At 41.1% G+C, this 19,699-nt stretch overlaps 1 protein-coding gene across 1 annotated transcript; it reads right to left on the bottom strand.

Annotated features, from left to right (window-relative positions):
* Positions 1-792: 792 nt before the first annotated feature.
* impg2a (interphotoreceptor matrix proteoglycan 2a) lies at positions 793-19,192 on the bottom strand. Its single transcript, XM_034109440.1, has 15 exons — positions 19,056-19,192; positions 18,162-18,220; positions 18,036-18,056; positions 15,932-16,170; positions 14,793-14,827; positions 10,813-10,978; positions 9,726-10,549; positions 8,973-9,257; positions 8,664-8,883; positions 6,057-6,267; positions 4,577-4,765; positions 3,251-3,452; positions 2,227-2,306; positions 1,669-1,729; positions 793-880 (listed from the first exon to the last, which is right to left on the bottom strand). Exons 1-14 carry the CDS (start codon positions 19,170-19,172, stop codon positions 1,687-1,689), a joined length of 2,691 nt encoding a protein of 896 aa, XP_033965331.1. The 5' UTR covers positions 19,173-19,192; the 3' UTR covers positions 793-880; positions 1,669-1,686.
* Between the last annotated feature and the right edge of the window lie 507 nt (positions 19,193-19,699).

The raw sequence follows: 19,699 nt of genomic DNA, 5'->3' as shown, positions 1-19,699 counted from the left end.
ATTCCACTAGTATATGTACATTGGCTCAAGCAAGCAGCTCTTAGCATAGCCTAGCAAAAAGACTGGAAAATTAAGAAAAGAAGGAAATAGCTAGCTTAGTTCTGTTGAACATAACAAAATCCATCTACCAGCACTAATAAACATGATTGACACTTTATATATTCTTTGTAAAATATAAATGTACTTAAGTATATGCAGATTTTGTTACATTTGGGCAGTCTGAGTTAAGAAGTTTGACCCCTGTTTTCAGTCTTTATGCTAAGCTAAGCTAACGGCTACTGTGAGACAGTCAAGATATTTGTATCAATCCTTTTATGTAAGTCACAACCAGAAAAGTCATCATAGACCACCACATTATGAATCAGAATAGCACCGTTGTCCTTAAAAGAGCAGCTCTCTCAGGGCCTTTCTGAGAAGACTTGAAGAGTCATTTAAGTTTTATCGAGACAAAAAAGAAAGTAGAGAATAACATCTTAACTAGCAAACAACCTCACAGAGACACTATTTACATATTCACAGTCTTTAAGTTGTTCCCTCTAAGAATTGACAGACATGAGTTGACAAAACCGATTGTTCCACTAAACAAAAGTACTACTGAAGACAGTATTGAGATGAACATTTCAAGTAGTAGGATGCAGTCCAGAGGGACACATCCAGTAGCAACACGTGATGTCACACACAGCTCGACCAGTCAAGAGAAGGCACAAAGGAAGGAGGAAGAACAGTCAACAGTTCGGGGAAATACGTAGAAACAGAAAGGGGTCGTTGGTCGAGGAAATAAAGAGCAGTGTGCTGAATGAGTCCGTCTTAGCCAGTCCAGATTGTGAGTGCCATGATGAAGAAAGTGGAGTCTTCACTTTTCTAGCATCGAGGCATGTTTCTGTGCAGTAGGAAAAGGTGAGTGAGTATGCAGTGTCCACATTTTGTATGTATTAGATATACACACTAATCTTCTACCATATCCTTTTTTTCTGCCAACACAATGTCTCACTTGAATTTCTCCATAAGCTCATGGAAACACCTTTTCTATCTTGGCTTCAATATGCTGTGAGTCCACGAATTATCTAACTTTTTGTTGGAATTGTTTGGAAATACGTTTTGTTATTCTTTTTTAAAGTGAGAAGATGCATACCACTCTCCAGTCTGTGAATATTAAGCTACAGACTGCAGCTAAGGTTGGCATGAGGGAACACATAGACACAGCTAGCCTGAATTTGTACTGGAAAATGTCTTGATATGGAGCAATTACTTTAACTGCTCCTCGCCAAGGAATAGTCTGGCACTGTCCGTTTATTTAAATACATTTTGTAGTTAGGTATTCAAAACTGTTAGAGCTTAACCTCTTTTGCTATTTTTTTTATATGCATTACATAATAATATGCCCCCTTTCCTTCAACTGTTAATGTACTTATTTATGTATTATTGTATTTATTGATTGCAGCACCATTGGTAATCTACTGTATTTGATATTATATCTGCCACCATTTTCTTTTTTAGAGGTCAATATGAACTTCTACCAGTCTTCCAAATCTTTGAGTACTGTACCCCCATATTATGTATTTAACTTTTATTTAAACATAGTGTAGCTGGTATTTTTGACAAATATCTCAGGAGGACTAGTCATTGAAAGTATAAGCTGCTACACATTCTTCAATCAAGGAAAGTTACCTTATTCACAGGAGAGTTTCATGTGTGTGCAGAGGAGCTCTCTCTGCGTGTTTCCACAACACTGCAGAACATATAAACACACACACATTGTATTTCAGCTTTGTAGGTAAACCAGTGACTTTAGTTGATGAACGTACCCACATATTATCTCAGGTGTATCTGGCAAGAAGCATCTCTCTGGCATACAGATTGGGGATATACAGCCAAATAAGACTTAAAACAACCTCCACTTTTACACTCAGACGCATTGCTACTGCCAAACTGTTGGCAGACGGAGGAATGCCTGTGTCCACTAATGCTTTCTGTCTTATTGAATCAGCTCAGGGCCCGATTGGTGATGGTTCAAGAATGATAAATCCGTTTCCCAACTGATTTAGTGCGGCTTGAACTCTTCGTCTTCCTCCAGCTCTGAACAAACAATTTAATCAATTGTTCAGCAGAATCTTGACCAGACTCCTGTATCTCAAACTCACTTCCCGTTTTCCTCATATACTGGTTAGTGTGGTCCATGTGTTTATCTCATTGTGGTACGATAGGAAAAACAAGAGAGGCACTTACGCTTGATGATGCCGTACAAAGTCTGCAAACTGTCGGTCCTTTGCGTAGAGCTCAATGATGCGTATCCTGTCTTGGATTTCCTGCAGAAACACATGGTATCAGTCGGGAGGGAACATTACATCACATGCAAATAAACAGTAAACCGGCTGTGGCTGAAACAAAACGTGACATTTTACACTCCATAAGAAAAACAAATGAGGTTTCTATTTAATGGCAAAAATGCCAGTTGGTAATAGAACAAGTTTACAACCTGATATTTCCCAATTCAGATCCTTGTCAGGTCAAATATCCTTGTGGGACAGGATGTGCCAGTCCGGTGTCATTAACTTCCATCCAGCATCCAGATGGCCTTGGCACATCTCCGGCCTGCACTTTGGTATAACTGTACCCAGTTGTGCTTCAAAAAGGCACTCAGAGTATGTTAGCACTCACAGTAACCATCCAATATCTGCAAGTGGATGGTTAATTTTAAACAAGGCATCTTCTTTCCCTAAAATGTTTTCAAAAATAAAAGTTTCAAATGTAGGACTGTAACTTGTTAACATTTCTGCAACATCACATTGCTGCTTTTACTTAAGTTAAGAGTATTTTTTTCATCACTGGTCACCTCTTAATTTCTCTGTGATCGCCAATAAACCTGATCACCCACTACAGTATTTTTGCTGCAGAAACTTAGTATGACATCTGGTAAAACAGTTCCCTTCATATTAAAAGTAATAAGAACAATTAAGTTTCTCAATGCTGCTTGGAAATATTTTAAGTATACCCATGGGTAGCAGCCCACACACACACACACACACACACACACACACACACACACACACACACACACACACACACACACACACACACACACACACACACACACACACACACACACACACACACACACACACACACACACACACACACACACACACACACACACACACACACACACACACACACACACACACACACACACACACACACACACACACACACACACACACACACACACACACACACACACACACACACACACCTCCTTGGTCAGTTCATTGTTCTCGTAGATGTGTCGTATCTCCTCGCTGCTGAAGTCAGTGGAGGCCTCAGCGCTGGCACTGCTGTACACCGCAGCTTCAGGATAGCGGCGGTAGTAGTGGCTGTAGCCTGTGGTGGCCTCACTTTCATACATGGGGTTGTACTTAGTCGCCCTCTCGAGAGACGGGACACTCTCTGCTCGCCTGCGGAGCAACACAAATAATCAGTTCACGTCACAATGTCAAGGAAGCCAGAAAAAAGGTGACTGAGCAGCATTGAATCTGACTTCAGCAGAAATGAACCCTCCTTAACCTCAGATAAGTCTTTGTGTTTGTGTCCAGACCTCCGAGAAGCTATTGTGTAACTGTAGGTGTGTGAGATCAGCAGCCTTTCTGATCAGATAACTAGCTTAGGTTATAGCACAGTGATTCTTCACGGACTGCTTTGGAAACCATGCCAGACATGCACACACAAACACAAAGAGATAGATGGTGAACAGATACTCTGTGTATCTTTGTGTCTGGATCAAAGCAGCACAGGAAGAAAAAGATATCCAGAAAAAGGGAGTCCTCCTGCCTGAAGTGTAGAGGAGTAATGGGATGGTGCATTGGATCATTTTGGCCGGCTAACTGAGGATACATTCATGGGGTGTTTCAACTTATTCTGTCCCCTGAAGAAAGTAACCAGGCTCCTTTAATCCAAAAAGGATTACGTGGAGGAGAGAAAAACTTCAAACACACTAAATGTGAGGGTTTCTGTTCACTATCAACTGAAAGTAAAGTTTGTTTATTATTGGAGTATACACTTCACAGCTTTTGCTCACTATGGAAAAACAATCTGATGGGGTAATTTATCATTTAATTCGCTTTTTCAGGGTCACATATGTATACTGTTTCAGCTGGTGTCACAATTCAATTGCACATTTTGGATGTGAACTTCATATGAATGCAATTTGAAATGTTATTGGTCTCTTGTGCATTATTTTTTGTGCATACAAAATTGAGCCTGACATATTTGTAATCTTTGGAAACATCTTAGATCTCCAAAATAAGTACAAAGTGAAGTAAATACAGTGGATCTGTAGGTTAGCCACACACACACAACGTAAGCTGATTCTCCAGAGTTTAGGAAGTTGAAGAAGTATTTTTTTCCTGTCAGAACAATTATTTGTTTAGGTTACAATCACAATCACAATCCTTTTGATTTCTCCCCGTGTCCCTCACTGGTAAGTAAACATGCAAAATCTGTATTAATTGGATTAGTTGCTAGATCTAAATGATCGAGGGCTGCTGAGAAGTTTAGCCATATGGTACGTGGATTGTCTCACCGTATGGGGTCCTCTGATTCATCCTTGTCATACTGATCCCGTAACGTCCTGGCGAGGAAGAAGATTACTCCGGACGCCACCAATAGGAATCCAGCTACGGAGGCAATCGCTATGCCGACCACCAGCGGCTCAGACACGTACTCCTCACAGTGCTCTCCTCTGTACCACCAGTTCTCCCCGACACGACACCTGATGATAAAATGGAGAATTTGTCAGCTAGAATAATGTAATCACTCAATGATTCAAGAACATTATAGACCTGATTGAGATGAAGGTATTATTGAATCTCTGTGATTTATTCCCTTTTTATTTTTGTTGTTTTGGATTAGTAAAGAAAACAATCATTTCCACTCTGAAACAAAAACAGGGTACTGGACACGGACCAATTCCTTTTAAAAATTATTTACGCATTAGGGGAACAGCAGAAAAACAACGTCATAGTTCTTTGTTTTTTATTTCTAATGTTGTGTTTAATGATTTTAGTATATACAAAAACAAAATGACTGAATCCTGTTTGTCTTAAGATCGTTGGAAACAACAATTATAATGTTCTGTATGCGTCATTAAATCCTTGTTTTGAAACAACTCATCTAGTCTGTTTCCTGTCTCGATTCAGCGACGCAATCCTTTGGGTTGGGAGGCGTGAAGTAAACAACAATCAAACAGCATCTGGAGCTGCCTGCGTGTTTTATGGTGTTGTGGAAAGAGTAAATCAAAGGTTCACATTCATCTTGGCACACGGCCGCCTCTCTGTCTGTTTATAATTATTCAATTTGAAGTGCACCACATACATCAGTTTCAACACGGCCAGAGAACCTGTTGTGACTGATTGCGATTTCTGGCACGTCATGTTACACACATTGACGCATGCATATGATTGTTTGGACAACATGCACAAACATGTTAAGACATAAACATTAACAAGAACACACACAGATGACCATTTTGAAATAATTGAGATAAGAAAATAAATAGAAAAGAGTTGAAACGCCACATAATAAGAAACACTTCACTGACCCAAAATGTGATATTTTGAAAAATGGATCACAATATTAATCAAATATACTCTGAGGTTTCTTATTGTTCTTCAGTACATTCAGAACCAGAGAGCATAGTGAAATAAAAAAAGTGTATTCAAAATGTTGACGTGAGTTTCTTTAAAACAATCTTGATTTAAGCCAGAAAATATAAAAATGTTAAGACAGTTCATTGTTATTTGTAGCCAACTTCGGTGCAAATAAATGTTTATTCTATGCAGTTGGTTATGATTATAATTCATTAGGCTATTGCACATTGAACTATAAAAACTATGCTTTTGAAACTCCACATCATCAACATACAGCCAAGCAACGTCAAAACTAGAAGCTAAGAATCTTACCTTCTGCCAAAACTGGTGAAAATCTGTTTCTGTGATTAAGATCAGACCTTTTTTTCCCGCACACACACTTACGCAGATCAGTTCCCACTAATCCACACCCACCTGCAGATTGCTCCCTGGCCGGGGATGATGTCACACTTGCCGTCATTGAGGCAGAAGTCAGTCTGCAGGTCACAGATGCTCTGACAGGGCAGGCTGTCCACGCTGAAGTATCCTGCGTTACAGACACACTCCGCCTCCCCCGACCACTTGTTCACCTTACATCCAGCGTACTCGTTACACGCCTGGAACTTACAGGGGTCGGCTTTATCACCTAGAAATCAAAAAGAAACAGTAGTGTTGACTTTTAATGGTTATCAGGATAAGCAGTGACACGCAGGTCGTCTACAGGTTGTTAAATTCTCATGTAGTGATCACCGTTTTAAAGAGGAGAGTACATTATACCCTAACCCTTTCTCAAAACATTTGAAAGTTCAATATATACACATATTTCTCAAAAGGATAAATACCTTTAAATGACACCAAAAACAACAGCAATTTTCACCCTTTGAGTTCTGCTATGCACCTTTAGATTAACAGGGATATTAGTTTCTTCAACCCCAAACAATTATTCAATTCAACAAAATAATAGTCCATTGTTGCACAAAACATTCTTAGTATTTCAGATATGTTTTTTTTTTGTAGAAGGATATTCACAGACACATACAAAGGTAATTCTTCCTTCCATTCTAATGCAGCCCTAATGCATGCTGGGATCCAGCAATGAGCGCTGGCAGTGATCAGACAGCTCAGTAATGATTGTAAACACAACACAAGCATGAATCACTGTTATCATAAATTGCCCATTTCAAGCTGGCTGATGGTGTCACGCACAGAAGCCTGGAGACCGATACCACATGAGGAAATGCAAAAAGGTTTAAAGAGCACAGAAGATTTCATGCTTGCTCCCTAGTTAAAAAAATGGCAATATAATTCACACACGTGAAACCGGAGCTGCACGCCGTAATCAGCCGGTCAAAGTGCAGTAATGATACATGTAAACTTGGCTGCTGTCCATCATCTCAACCCAGCTGTCGATACAAGTGTCACGACAAGGATCTAACACCTGCTTTCCCAGGCCTTTTGACACACTAGCATGTCATTCAACACTGATTTGCTGAGATTATTTTATAAAACAATGCTCTCCGATTACAGTCGTTGAGGGAATAGTTCATCATTTTGGGAATCACGGCTTCTTACTGAGAGTTAGATGAGAAGATTGGCGCCACATAATCTGCCAACCAGCACGTCTAAAGCTCCTTGGCTAACAAGTTATATCCGTGCAGATAAATATGTGCAGAGATTTTCCAGCTTTACAGATGCAGTGTGGCAGATATTTTCACCTTTTGACGTAGCCAGACAAGCTGTTTCTATTCGTTTCAAGTCTTAAAGGTCCCACCAATGACATGCTTTTCCGATTATTACCCGTCCCTTTGTGTGTTATGTAGCTTTTTATGCATGTAAACGGTTTGCAAAGTCACAAACCCTCAAAGTACACCTTGGAGCGAGTAAAACTCTAACACAGAAAAATACCTGTCTATGCTGCCCCAGAACGCCTCGTTGAAGATTTTACCTTAAGTCACACACACACACACACACACACACACACACACACACACACACACACACACACACACACACACACACACACACACACACACACACACACACACACACACACACACACACACACACACACACACACACACACACACACACACACACACACACACACACACACACACACACACACACACACACACACACACACACACACACACACACACACACACACACACACACACAGGGTGAAGTCGAATAGTCCATTTAGCTTTCCCTCAGTGGCAGCCATGATAAGTGCCGTTCGAATTCTCTAGATGAAAGGAAAGGAGGTTTCAAACTTCCTTTATAACCTCCTTTAGCTTAGGAACCACTGGACCTCCCTCACCGAGAGGAGAGGAGAAAATGCTGTCTCTAGATGAGTTTACAGTAGTCCTTCGTTCTTATTAAACATCCATGTTGTAGTCCGCTGTATAGAAAACTGTAGTTTCCATAGTTTCCCCACAGCAGCAGACGTCCGCTGGCGCATGATAAACACGTCGGATAGTGAAAGTGCAGTCGGATTCTCTAAAGAACCACAGTCTCTTCTCCTAAGTCCTTTTGAATTCTCCTATCCACTATCCCTTAACCCTGTGACATTTCACTCAGAGGTCAAGGAATAGACGATAGGGTTAGACGTTAGGAGCTGATTTTTGGATTATCCGACCGCAACCTCAATCTTTTCTTAGCTGCAGCTCCGCCGATTTTTCCTCCCTGAGACGGTGGAACACGGCGAGGCTGTGAGTCGGTGTGTGAGCACACACACAAACTCCCAGCCAGGCTGCGGGTGTGTGTGTGTGTGTGTGTGTGCTCGAGCTGGTTTCGGGCTGGGTTTCGCTGTGTCTCGCTGTCTCGCAGACGGCCACTGGGCTCACAGTTTGAAACCCGAATAGTACTCCAACGAACAAATATTCGGATATTCGGGTACAGCCCTAATAGGCCCTAATTGAACTCTCTGCATAAATCAACAACTTATTTTTCCTTAAAGAAACATCTAAAACAAGCATTAAACAATTCATGATATCACAGTTGTCTAGTTCAAAACACAGTGTATATATCGTGAGAACCAACCTGACTCTACGTCCAGTGAGTACTTATCGATGGCCAGGTTCATGGTCTGGTAGGCTGTGTTACAGAAGTCCTCCAGGATCAGATAGACGGTGGTGGTGACGGTTTGTGGAACAGGTTTTCCGAATTTCATCCGGCTGTTGACCACGATGCTCCCGTTCCTGAAGTTCAGGATCTCCAGGTTCTCAAAGTTACTCAGGTTGGACTGCAGGTAGGGCACAAGCTGGGAAAATATACCAAAAAAAGCGTTTGATGTTACAACACAACAGTGGGAATGCTGATAATCAAGTGCAGTGAATAACAGGAGTTTACCAGCTCTATGAATCGTTGCTCCAAAGCTTTGTATTCTGGGGATTTCTTATTAAAGAGATCCTCTGAGAAAACCATGTTGGTCACCCTCAGGCTGAAGAACACCATCAGTGCTCGTCCGGGGTTCACAGGCATGGCGATACTGACTTGTTCTGTGCCGTGTGCACTAAACGGAAAGCCAGTGCTGCCCTCCTCTGTGTGGTTAATCAACTCGTAACCATAATGGATCACATCATAGTCGCTGTCTCCATTAGTGGCACCTTCCAAGCCTCCGTCAGTGGTCTGGATCTGGGGCAGTAAAAAAGGAGAGACTTGTCAAGTTACTAACAAGAACCAGCAGTTCTTAAATCCCTTCTTTAGCTTCCTCTTGAATTCAGATGATGCTATAAGGTCCTGCTGATTACATATAAAGGCACGGATTGACCTAGCCCTGGTTATATGAAGTGCTCTATAAATACAACTTGACCTATTTACATTGTACTTTTAACTGGGGACCTACAGCAATATTAAAGCTCAGATACTTTCCACAAAATGTTTTCTTTTAAGTTTTATCCGTTTAAATATTTCAAAAAATCATATATTCTGTTTTCTGATTTCGTAAAAACACAAACTATTATTATTATTGATCTACTTTTGAATGATTATTATTGTTAGTAATAGAAGTAGTAGTAACATCAATAAAGTATATGTTCTTATTGTTATTTTATTATTATATAAAATTGGCAATTTTCTTAAATTCAATTCTTCTTGCTTTACCTCCACCAGTGAAGGCATGATGATGTCAGGTTGTTCCTCCAGGGCGGTGTCAAAATCAGAGATGCGGGTGAAGGGCGACTCCTTCTCTGGGGACAGGGCAGTGGGTTGGACCGGGTTCATAGAGTCTGTCACTAGTGGTTCTGGTTCATCAACGTTGACCAGCAGGATCTCATCCTCTGTCAGATCCTCTGTGGAGAGCTCTGGAGCTGCCGGGCCCTCTTCCTCCACAGGAGGAGCTTCAGGTGCAGCCTCTTCTACCTGGTTCTCTGTTGCTTCCTCCACGCCACCTTCTTCAGCCACAGGTTCCTCAGGAATGGTCAGCACCACATTATTGTCTTCCTCTTCGGCAGGTTGTTCTTCTGGTTGTTCTTCTGGTTGTTCTTCTGGTTGTTCTTCCACAGATTCTTCACCTGTTTCTTCTGCCAACGGTTCTGGTGCTTCACTCGCTTCCTCTTCAGTCTCAGGAGGTGAGACCAGGACAGACAGGCCTTCTTCTTCTTCCTCCTCTGTGGTCTCAGCTGAGATTGAGGACATCTCATTATCCTCTGGGATTTCTGAATTTATGGCGACATCTTCCATTATCAGCCCATCTTCTGGGTCAGTCTCCTCAAGAGACTCTACTTCTTCTTCTTCTTCTTCTGTGGTTGCAGGTGGCTCGAGCTGGTTATTCAGGTTGTCTGTGCCCACTCCAGAGGCCTCTTCATCCACCGGGGGTTCATGAAGTGTAACCTCCGACAGCTCGGCTGGGAGCTCCTCTGCGGCGGGGGTTTCTACTGCAGGACTCTGCACAATGTCCCCGAGTAACAGACCCTCCTCTGCAATGCCTTGGAAAAAAATACAGAAGAAAATTGTCTCAATCTCTCTTTTTATAGAAACGGGCTATCTAAGTAAAGATCCACAGATCTATCTGGTTAACATCAATAAAATGAGAAGTGAGAAGTGCAGAAAATGATCAGTTTCATAAGTTATTTCAGCGCGAACAAAGCAGGAGGAAGTGCAGTCGAAGTGAAAACAGAAGTATCATTGTAGGGGAAAAGCACAACAGGGGGATACACTGCAAATGTTTATGTTAGGTATAAACACTTACTATCAGCTTCAAGTTCACTATCTGTATTGACAGGATCAGGAGACACAACTGCACTCTCCTCCAGGATAATGATGTCGTTTTCGTTGTTCTCCACTCTGTTGGTTTCGGAGACGTAGATGTCCTCTACAAGGATCGTGACCTCTGGTGGCTCATCGGCAGCAGTATTCTGCATCACAAACAGAGTTCATAAAGGGATTGGTACTGTTGAGTGTGTCATGCAACAACAGCTACTGTGGCTGCTCTGTGGTTTCCATTTAATGTATAGTAGGTACAACGCTTGTGTCTAAAATGAAATGTTTAGGCAAAAAATGAATTAAATTTAAGGTAGACACAGGGAAATTGAATATTCGGAATCAGAAATACTAAAATAATCCCAGGGGGAAATTGGTTAATATAGCTGGGAAAGGTGTTTGATCTGAGCACTATGCTAACCTAAAAAAACAAAAAAAATCACTCTACAAGAAAGTAACTGTAACTCTACAGATAAACATTATTATACATTTGAAATGGATTATTTAATAATTGAAATAATTATTTAATAACAGGCTATAAAGCAGTATTGGCCAACACACTCTCACTCCCTAAGCGTCCAATAGCGACGTTTGGTCAGTGTCCGTGGCGTCCAATTGTGACGCTCCTAGGCTCCTTCAGCGTCATAAAGGGACGCAAATAGCTTTCAACTGATTGCAATGTATTCCCATCTGCGTCGGGATTTGACGCTCATGGAAGCACGGCATTCGTTTATGTCGGCTGCCCTTAAAGGTAATGTGAGCGTCCATTCCCAGGAGTAAAGGATGGCAGAAGACACTACACTACCCAGAATCCCCAGCTATCGTTTGGACTACACCATGTGCTCTTGACAAACCCCGTGATAGTCCTCAAGCTCTGTGATTGGAGAGTGTGCTCCGAGGGTTAAGCCGATTCTCGAACAGCACTTGAAATGGGATGGAACCACGGCAGACTGTCCAAAACTGGATTTGAACGGGTCCACCGCGTCCCCCCTCCCCCACCCCGTCCCCAGAACTACAGATACTGGCTATTCTGTTTCGCAACATGTTCTCTATGGCACGTCTCTACTGGGAGTTGTAGTTTTAAAAGACGTTTTCGTATTTCCCATAATAAGAAGTTGCCAGTATTCAACTGTGTACATCCCTGGAGGTTTAGGGGACAGGAAACACTCACATTTAAAACATATAATTAATAAATGGTGCCCATTATGGGCAGTATTAATATATATACCCACATGCCAGCTAAGGTCAGAAGAGCTTTATTTAAAAGCTGGTCTTATGTTTGTGACCCCTGTGATAACATTACATTACATTAATTGATAAGCCTGAAACATGCACTTGTCAAGGTTCAGAGGCACATTTTGCAAATATGGCAGTAGCCATCGATCAGCTTAAGATAAGATATACTTTATTGATCCCAAGTTGGAACATTTGCGTTACATCAGCATGTGTAACAGTTAAATATGCAGTTGTGTTTATTTGAAAATCATTTAGTATAATCACACAAATTCTGTGTTTTATATTCAACAATTCTGTGTTCTTTATTTATTGATTGTTCAATACCTGACAAGGCCGGAGATGAAATATCTACATACATCTCATAAGAGTACATTATACATTATGTATAATATCAGTTAAAATAAGTGCTTCAACATAGTTAACATTGCTGGAGGTATGCACACATATTGATAGATGTCTTGTAATGCACTATTGAGGAACCTGCGACCCAAGTTTTTCATTCAGTGCAGAACTACACCACAGTTGTGTAGGCCTATATGCTATGTCAATAAACCTTAGAAAATCTTGAAAGGGATGTGCAAAATAGTCATTACATACAGTCTTTAATTAACAATTAGTAGAGAATAACGAGTAATGAATATACTTTATAGGGATCCTATTAATATCGAATAATAAAAATATTGAAATTCAATAACATGCTTTAACCACCAGGTGTCCCTTTATATCATCTCTGCACCTTTATGGTGTAAATACAGCCTATCTACCAATTGGATCAAATATAAAAGTGAGCCGAATTAGTGTTGATACTGCAAGGAGACGTATTGTGTGAAAAGAAATGTAAGATGTTGTTTAATGGCTGATATATTTATGATCCACGTCACGTTTTCAGTTCCTCATGTTTGTCTTCTCATCAGGGCTCTATAAATACAGAACTACGGCAGATATGTAATATGTAATGCAGCCGAACCGTGTATTACAATGCCGTTATGTGATGACTTTCAAAGAGAAAAGCAAGCACACTCGGAATAAGGTATTATTATTATTTTGGTCTGTTTCCGGTATTTGTTAATGACGATGTGCTCTGAGATGTGAGACTGGAATTGCACAGGGGGGAAATAACGTAGGCTATCTTTAGATGCGGATTTTGTTAAACTAATATGTTTAGGCTGTGGACCAACACTATACATTGACGGGGAAGGGGGTAGCAATAAAGATAACACCATTAAACAGTTACACAACATAACAGATATAATATCGATAGCAGCGTCCCTAGAAACCACCTTGGCAACAATGAAAACGTCGCGATTTCCTGAAGTAATCTTCGTAATAACTAGCAAACTAAAGATCATGTACATCCACTGCACACATAATCTGAAATAACAACTCATATTTCTCGCATCAAATGACATCAAAACGCATTTTAATGGCCAAACTAACTTTAAAATAGGCATTTTACACCCAGAATAAAACGAATTTCGGCCATGTTTTCTTTTTCTGCAGGGAGAAATTTGAAGATCACGTGACATAGACGCCAGCTATCGGAATGAATGGTGAAAAAAACGGGGTTTGTCAAACAGAGCACATGGTGTAGGCCAAATGATAGCTGGGGATTCTGGGTAGTGTAGTGTCTTCTGCCATCCTTTACTCAGAAAACATATTTGTTTTTCCGAATCGAAGGGGAAAAATACAAAAGCATTGCACACAATTTAAACCAATCAATGTTGTGTAATTAACAAGGATAATCTGGTGTTTTTTAGTCGATGAGTAGTGCAGATATCACTGTAAAATCAATCGACAGTAAGAGGAATACTTACTTCCGGGTGTACAATTCGCCGTTATCCAATGGGAATGGACGCTCACATTGCCTTTAAGGGCAGCCGGCATAAACGAATGCCGTGCTTCCATGAGCGTCAAATCCCGACGCAGATGGGAATACATTGCAATCAGTTGAAAGCTATTTGCGTCCCTTTATGACGCTGAAGGAGCCTAGGAGCGTCACAATTGGACGCCACGGACACTGACCAAACGTCGCTATTGGACGCTTAGGGAGTGAGAGTGTGTTGTATTGGCAAGTCGACTGAACTGGAAAAAGTCTATAATTATTTTGCTGGCATGCTTCAGCCCCTTGTTTTTCTCAACTCAAAAACAGCAGCTGAATTTAACTTATACCCAATCGAACAGGGGCAGAAAAGTGCTTCGGTGGCACAGAAGCTCTGGGCTCTTGCATGCAAATCAATTATTGGCGAGAAGTTTCCCAAACTCTCCCAACTCATATAATGAGTCAAATTAATCACTAAGGAGCTGGGCTACAAAGTGAACCGGCAGACACATTAAGTGCAACCCAAACTCTGATTACTATCAAAGTGCACAGTCAACCACAAGACAGCACAGACTAAAGATGTTATTACTGGTCTGAATAAACTCATATGTGCTGTCTCGCCTCTTGACTCTCAGTAGTGCGGCGCTCTGTAGCTTTTTCCCCCAGAATAGCAGTGGATTATTATTATAGCAAAAGTCAAAGTAATCCTCAAAGCCTCGCTTCATCCTCATTGGTGGGCTCATCCCCTACCTGCGCTGGTCCTGATAACATCTCCAGCCAGTTAAAAGTGTTCACAACATCAGTACTACAGGCGTCAAGCTTCCTTAAACAAAAGGGATTTATCTGCTCCGCGCAGCTGGATAGCCCCCAAAGAGAGATGCTGTCATGATAGTGGAGGTGACTTGTTAACTCACTGTGTCTCCATCTGCAGCGGCAGGGACCTCAGACACTGTGGAACCAGGTGGGGGAAACAAATATTAATACACACTGACACACAACATGTGGATGTGCCATATAGATAAAATAATCAAGGCTGCAGGAGTGTGCAGAATCCTTTTAACCCGATTCCATTTCAGCACTGACAGCCTTCGTTTTGACATTACCTTGAGGGGGGAAATATCTACAAATCAGTGCAAAAATCTGGACTGAATATCAGCCGCTGTGAGGCCAAGGCTATTACTGCATCTCCCCTAAAGCAGAAAAACAAAGCCAAGCGGTGCCTTTAGGTTCCCCAGACCCACATGTCAGCCATATGAGAGTGTTTAGCCATTATTTCACATTCAAAGCTTCTAATTAAAGTGAGCCTGAGCTGCATCTCCAGGGAAGCTCGCTAACACAGTAAACTAATGACACGCATTCTCTCCAAAACATGAGCAGGGAGGAATCACACAGGAGGAAGAAAGCTGCTATAGACATTATCAATTTCCTCACATTTCTGGAGAAGGACCTCGGCCAGAAGTAGGAGGTAGCTAACCTACTTACTGAGTAACTCTAACAGATGTCGAAGTTTAGATCTCCCTGTGTGACCATTTGAGTGTTTCTTTACTTGTGTGTCTTCTGGTGCCACAATTCTAACTTTTTCATAATAATATTGTACATTATAAGTCCGGTAAACACCTGAATCAGAAAGAGATGCTTGGTTTGAGCCAAAATTAAGGATTAAAGTATAGAAAAAGGCTCAGATTCCAAACGTCCTTTCTTTTGCTCAGCTCTCCTCAACTTAATGAAAGGATTTGAGTGTAAATACATGAGTTCTGTAACTGATGAGTCTGTTTTTTGTTCATTAACTTCTGAGTTGAAACTCCTTTTCTTCTCTCCTCAGACAAATATGAAACAGATGAGACTATTAAAACCCTGGAATGTTTTCTCAAGTGGTGTAGCGTATGTTCTAATGTCAATGTTGGGTCTACTGTGTCTGTATTTGATATGACGTTTGGCCGATTGCCCTGCGCTGCACGCACTAACTCTGCCAATGTGTTCCCAGCTGCCATGCCAATTAAATAAATAGCCGTAATGGGGGTATTTGTGTGTTCGGTTACAGTGCGGGGAATACCAGCAGACGAGCTTTGGCCTCCGCTGGTCTTAACAGTGTCCAGCTCGTTGTTATGCAGGGCCTCAGTGATGATGTCTTTGACCTCGTTGATGGCGTACACCACAGTGGGGAGCTCCATGACTTCACGGTACGAGTTCTCCACCCGGTTGGATTGCAGCGTCAGGTAGTCCAGTTGTTCCAAGCTCACTCCTGATCCATCCACCACCACTGTGACAGCGTAGTCCACCACCACACCGCCCCTGCACAGGGACAATTCAATATTAATACACATAACAAGTTACATAAGCATCTTCATATATATCTGTAGGTGTTACATTAATTTACATCCATGGGACTTCTGGACAATTCCACATATTTTAGCACAATATTAGTTGTTGAGTGAGATTAGAAGGTTTTAATTTGTCCAATCCAAGCTTTGTAAGGGTATTACCCAATAAATACGCAAATTTCTAAAATGCACCTACACTATTTTTACATGTATCCTATACCCACAATCCTATACACACATTTATAATAAGAGAGAAAAAAAGTCAAAGAAGATGAAAATCATTCAAGCATTATTGTGATTTAACGTCGACCCTGTTAAAATAGTTGTTTCGGGATCGCAGATGACAAACGACTGGGGTAATTTTCTCCTCTTTGGAATGTAGAAGCTCTACTCTGTAGGCCCCAAAAAAAATCTGAGTCAGCAGCATGATCAATATCATCATAATAAATAAGGAAACCACATAATAGTTTCCAAGCCCTGAAAAAATCCAATCTTTCATTCTTCATTTGACAAATTGGAGCCCTCCAATCTGACCTAGTTTGTCGGGTTTCTGGCGGACGGCTGAGCACGTGCCTCTCGGTCCCAAGTGGAATTTTCCACTTTAGCTTCATACAGACTTTTACATCTTTACTCTTCCTGTGCTGTGAGGTCTGCAGTTAGCAGCGAATTCAAGATTAATTACAGCATCACTGTAAGAAGGCATAAGTATGCACCTATGTTTGCAAACAAATGGCAAAAGTACATTTTTAGCTATTTATATATAATTCTAGCAAGCCAGGGTGGATTGTAGGTCAGTACATCTACTTAAGTACTGTGAAAACATGACAAATTGTAAAGATAAGCTTAGAAAATGACCTTCCTTTTACCTTCTGCTTCCCCGTCATTCATGCAAATGATGAAGTGCTTTATAAAAACACCCTAGATTTTACTTTCATTATACAGAATATTTTTTAACTGGATATTGTGGATTGCATGATGTTGCTGTACTTTACAACAACAATGTAAGTTATTATAATTGTATTGTTTCAAAACTTAAAACAAAAATGTAAACTTCTTAACTTTATATAGTTGGTCAAATTGGCTCCACATTGATAGGTGAACACATTGAAATGCTATAGAGGAGTTTCTAGGTGGATTTAGCCTGATAACCAGGCTAGTGGCTTTCGACAGTTTCCAGTCTGTATGCTAAGCTAAGCTAACCGGCTACCGCTAAACTAAGCTAACCGGCTGCCGCTAAACTAACACCCTACAGATACAGAATCTGTAGGGTGTTAGTACAGATGTGTAGATGTCATTAATCTTCAAAGCTAACTCTTTGCCAGAAAGCAAAAGGCTATTTCCAAAAAAGTTACCACGATAGGGTATTGGTACCTCGGCCGTACTAAAGGATCTTCCACCACCAAGAACACATAATAAATTGTATTCCTTCCATTTATTTATATGTTTTTAAATTCCTATCTTATGCTTGTCTTCACCTTTGCTCCCCTGACACATCTCTTTTACAGTATATCTAACCCTTCTCCTCTCCATCACTCCCTCAGAGGCTGATCGGCGCGGTCGTAAAACCCGGATTATCTCCTCTATAGAATAGCACACGATCACTCCGGTAAACCCATCCTGATCCCACTTAACATGTGATTGACCACACTAAAAGCAACAGGAAACTACTGAAACACCTTGACATGTGCCCACGCTCACAGGTAAATACCGTGTGAGAGGAAGGTGACTCTACACACACTCACACAGTGTGCCATAGCTAACGAATGGTTGATAGGGATCTGTGGGTTTACAAGAATATTCCAGGTCTAACTACCACGGCCAGTAAAGATGACTCACCCTTCGTCGTCCTTCTGAGGCCTACATAAAACAAGGAGATTGAAATACTGTTAGTGCTACGAGTCGAGGTAGTTTTGGTCATTTATTTTGTCAAGATCCAGCAAAAACTGTAGCAAAGGGACTGACCTGAAGTCCTTCACAGACACACTCTTAAATCCAGGAAGCCCCTTCAGAGCGTCCTCAATCTGTAAGGACAAAAAAGATTAAAAAAAAACAAGCCACAGGAGAAGTTTGTTTCTTTTTTTACAAGGTTACAATGGACTTGCTTGGAAACATAATTCAGATGTGTTGTTCCCCAAGGACTCATGTTGTTCAAAGAAGCTGAACGTTTTGAGTCCTGTGTGCTGTGTCCCAGATTATTTTCCTCTGGAGGCAGACTGCTGCACTGTGGTCAACTCTTTGTATTGGTCTACAGGGCCCTGCTTCGAGGCACAAAGAAAAAACAATCCATACACTGTTCTGTTCTGCAGACTCACTGACCCACTTTATTTTATACATCGGAGAGAGGACGCAAGAAAATCCCCAGGGCCTTCTTGCTTGTCCTCCAATTTCCCCTTGCCTACATTATTTTTACTACCTTGTTTATGTGTATCTATCTCTATCTATACTTATGTGTATAGCAGATATCCACTGGGAATTAAAAAAAGTCAGGGATTAAGAGAAATGGCTTCCCTTTTAGGCATAAAATCAAGCTTTTGTTTATGATGCCAGGGAAAAGCACTGAAACAAATTTACTGAATTTTCCGAGTACCTGTAAAACCACTGAATCTGCTTCCAAACAGAGTACCTGTGCAAAAGTGTATCTACTCCCATGACACGTCTTAACACTGTTCAGCACATAGCGTTTTTTAACTCTGCCCTAACAGTGAAACTACTGCTGCTGTTTAAATGTGTGTTATTAAAGCTAACAATGCATCCATCACAGACCATAAATAGTGAGCGCCGTTTTGGAGCCAAGATACAGTAGCACTAAGGGAGTCGTAAAGTCCGACAGAGAAGGATAAGGAGCCAGATAGGAACCTTTTGAGCGAGCTGTCTGCTGAGTGTTTGGTACTGGGAGCTGGTCGGATTCTCCAGGTCGTTGCTGTACGATTTTCTGGGCAGGAGGATGCTCAGCTCCACCACCTGCTCCAGCATCGTGGGGGTCAGAGGCTGCACGGCGATGTCGTTGTTCAACTGTACCAAGAGACAGAGACCCAGTTACATCCAGTGGTGGAATGTAAAAAAATAAAGTATAATTTGACACAATTGTGCTTTACTAGATCCCACGCACACAGAGGCAAATATTCTACCTGTCATCTTCTTCGTTTATTTAACAGTCACAGTTATCATTTACTTTGTACACATAAAGACATATGTACTTGTATGATAGAATGCAGTACTGTACTACTAACCTAACCAGTATTCTAGATAAATATCCAAAATTGGTTCCACAATGACAAACTATAACATTAAAATGCCCTTACATGTGTTTTGTTAGGGATGAAAACAGGATAACATAATATTCTTTTCAATGTTACAATGGTCTGGCTTATTTGAAGCAACTATATCTGCATCTTTCTTATTGTTCTGAGTGTGTATCTTTATTATTTATTGCCATTATTGTAACAAGCTTTAGATAAAAGCATCAGCCAAATGAAATGTACTTCTTCCACCTATGGCTT

The sequence above is a fragment of the Pseudochaenichthys georgianus genome, chromosome 21, assembly GCF_902827115.2.
Source record: "Pseudochaenichthys georgianus chromosome 21, fPseGeo1.2, whole genome shotgun sequence".
Taxonomy (NCBI): Eukaryota; Metazoa; Chordata; class Actinopteri; order Perciformes; family Channichthyidae; genus Pseudochaenichthys; species Pseudochaenichthys georgianus.
The sequence above is the reverse complement of the archived record's forward strand: the minus strand, read 5'-3'. Positions and strand labels throughout refer to the sequence as shown.

Coding starts and splice junctions, on each gene's coding strand:
- impg2a (XM_034109440.1), bottom strand. CDS start 19,172: ATGCTGGAGCAGGTGGTGGAGCTGAGCATCCTCCTGCCCAGAAAATCG. Junction 8,884..8,972: donor AGCAACGATTCATAGAGCTG/GTAAACTCCTGT, acceptor ATATTTTCCCAG/CTTGTGCCCTACCTGCAGTC. Junction 3,453..4,576: donor GAATCAGAGGACCCCATACG/GTGAGACAATCC, acceptor GTTGCTCCGCAG/GCGAGCAGAGAGTGTCCCGT.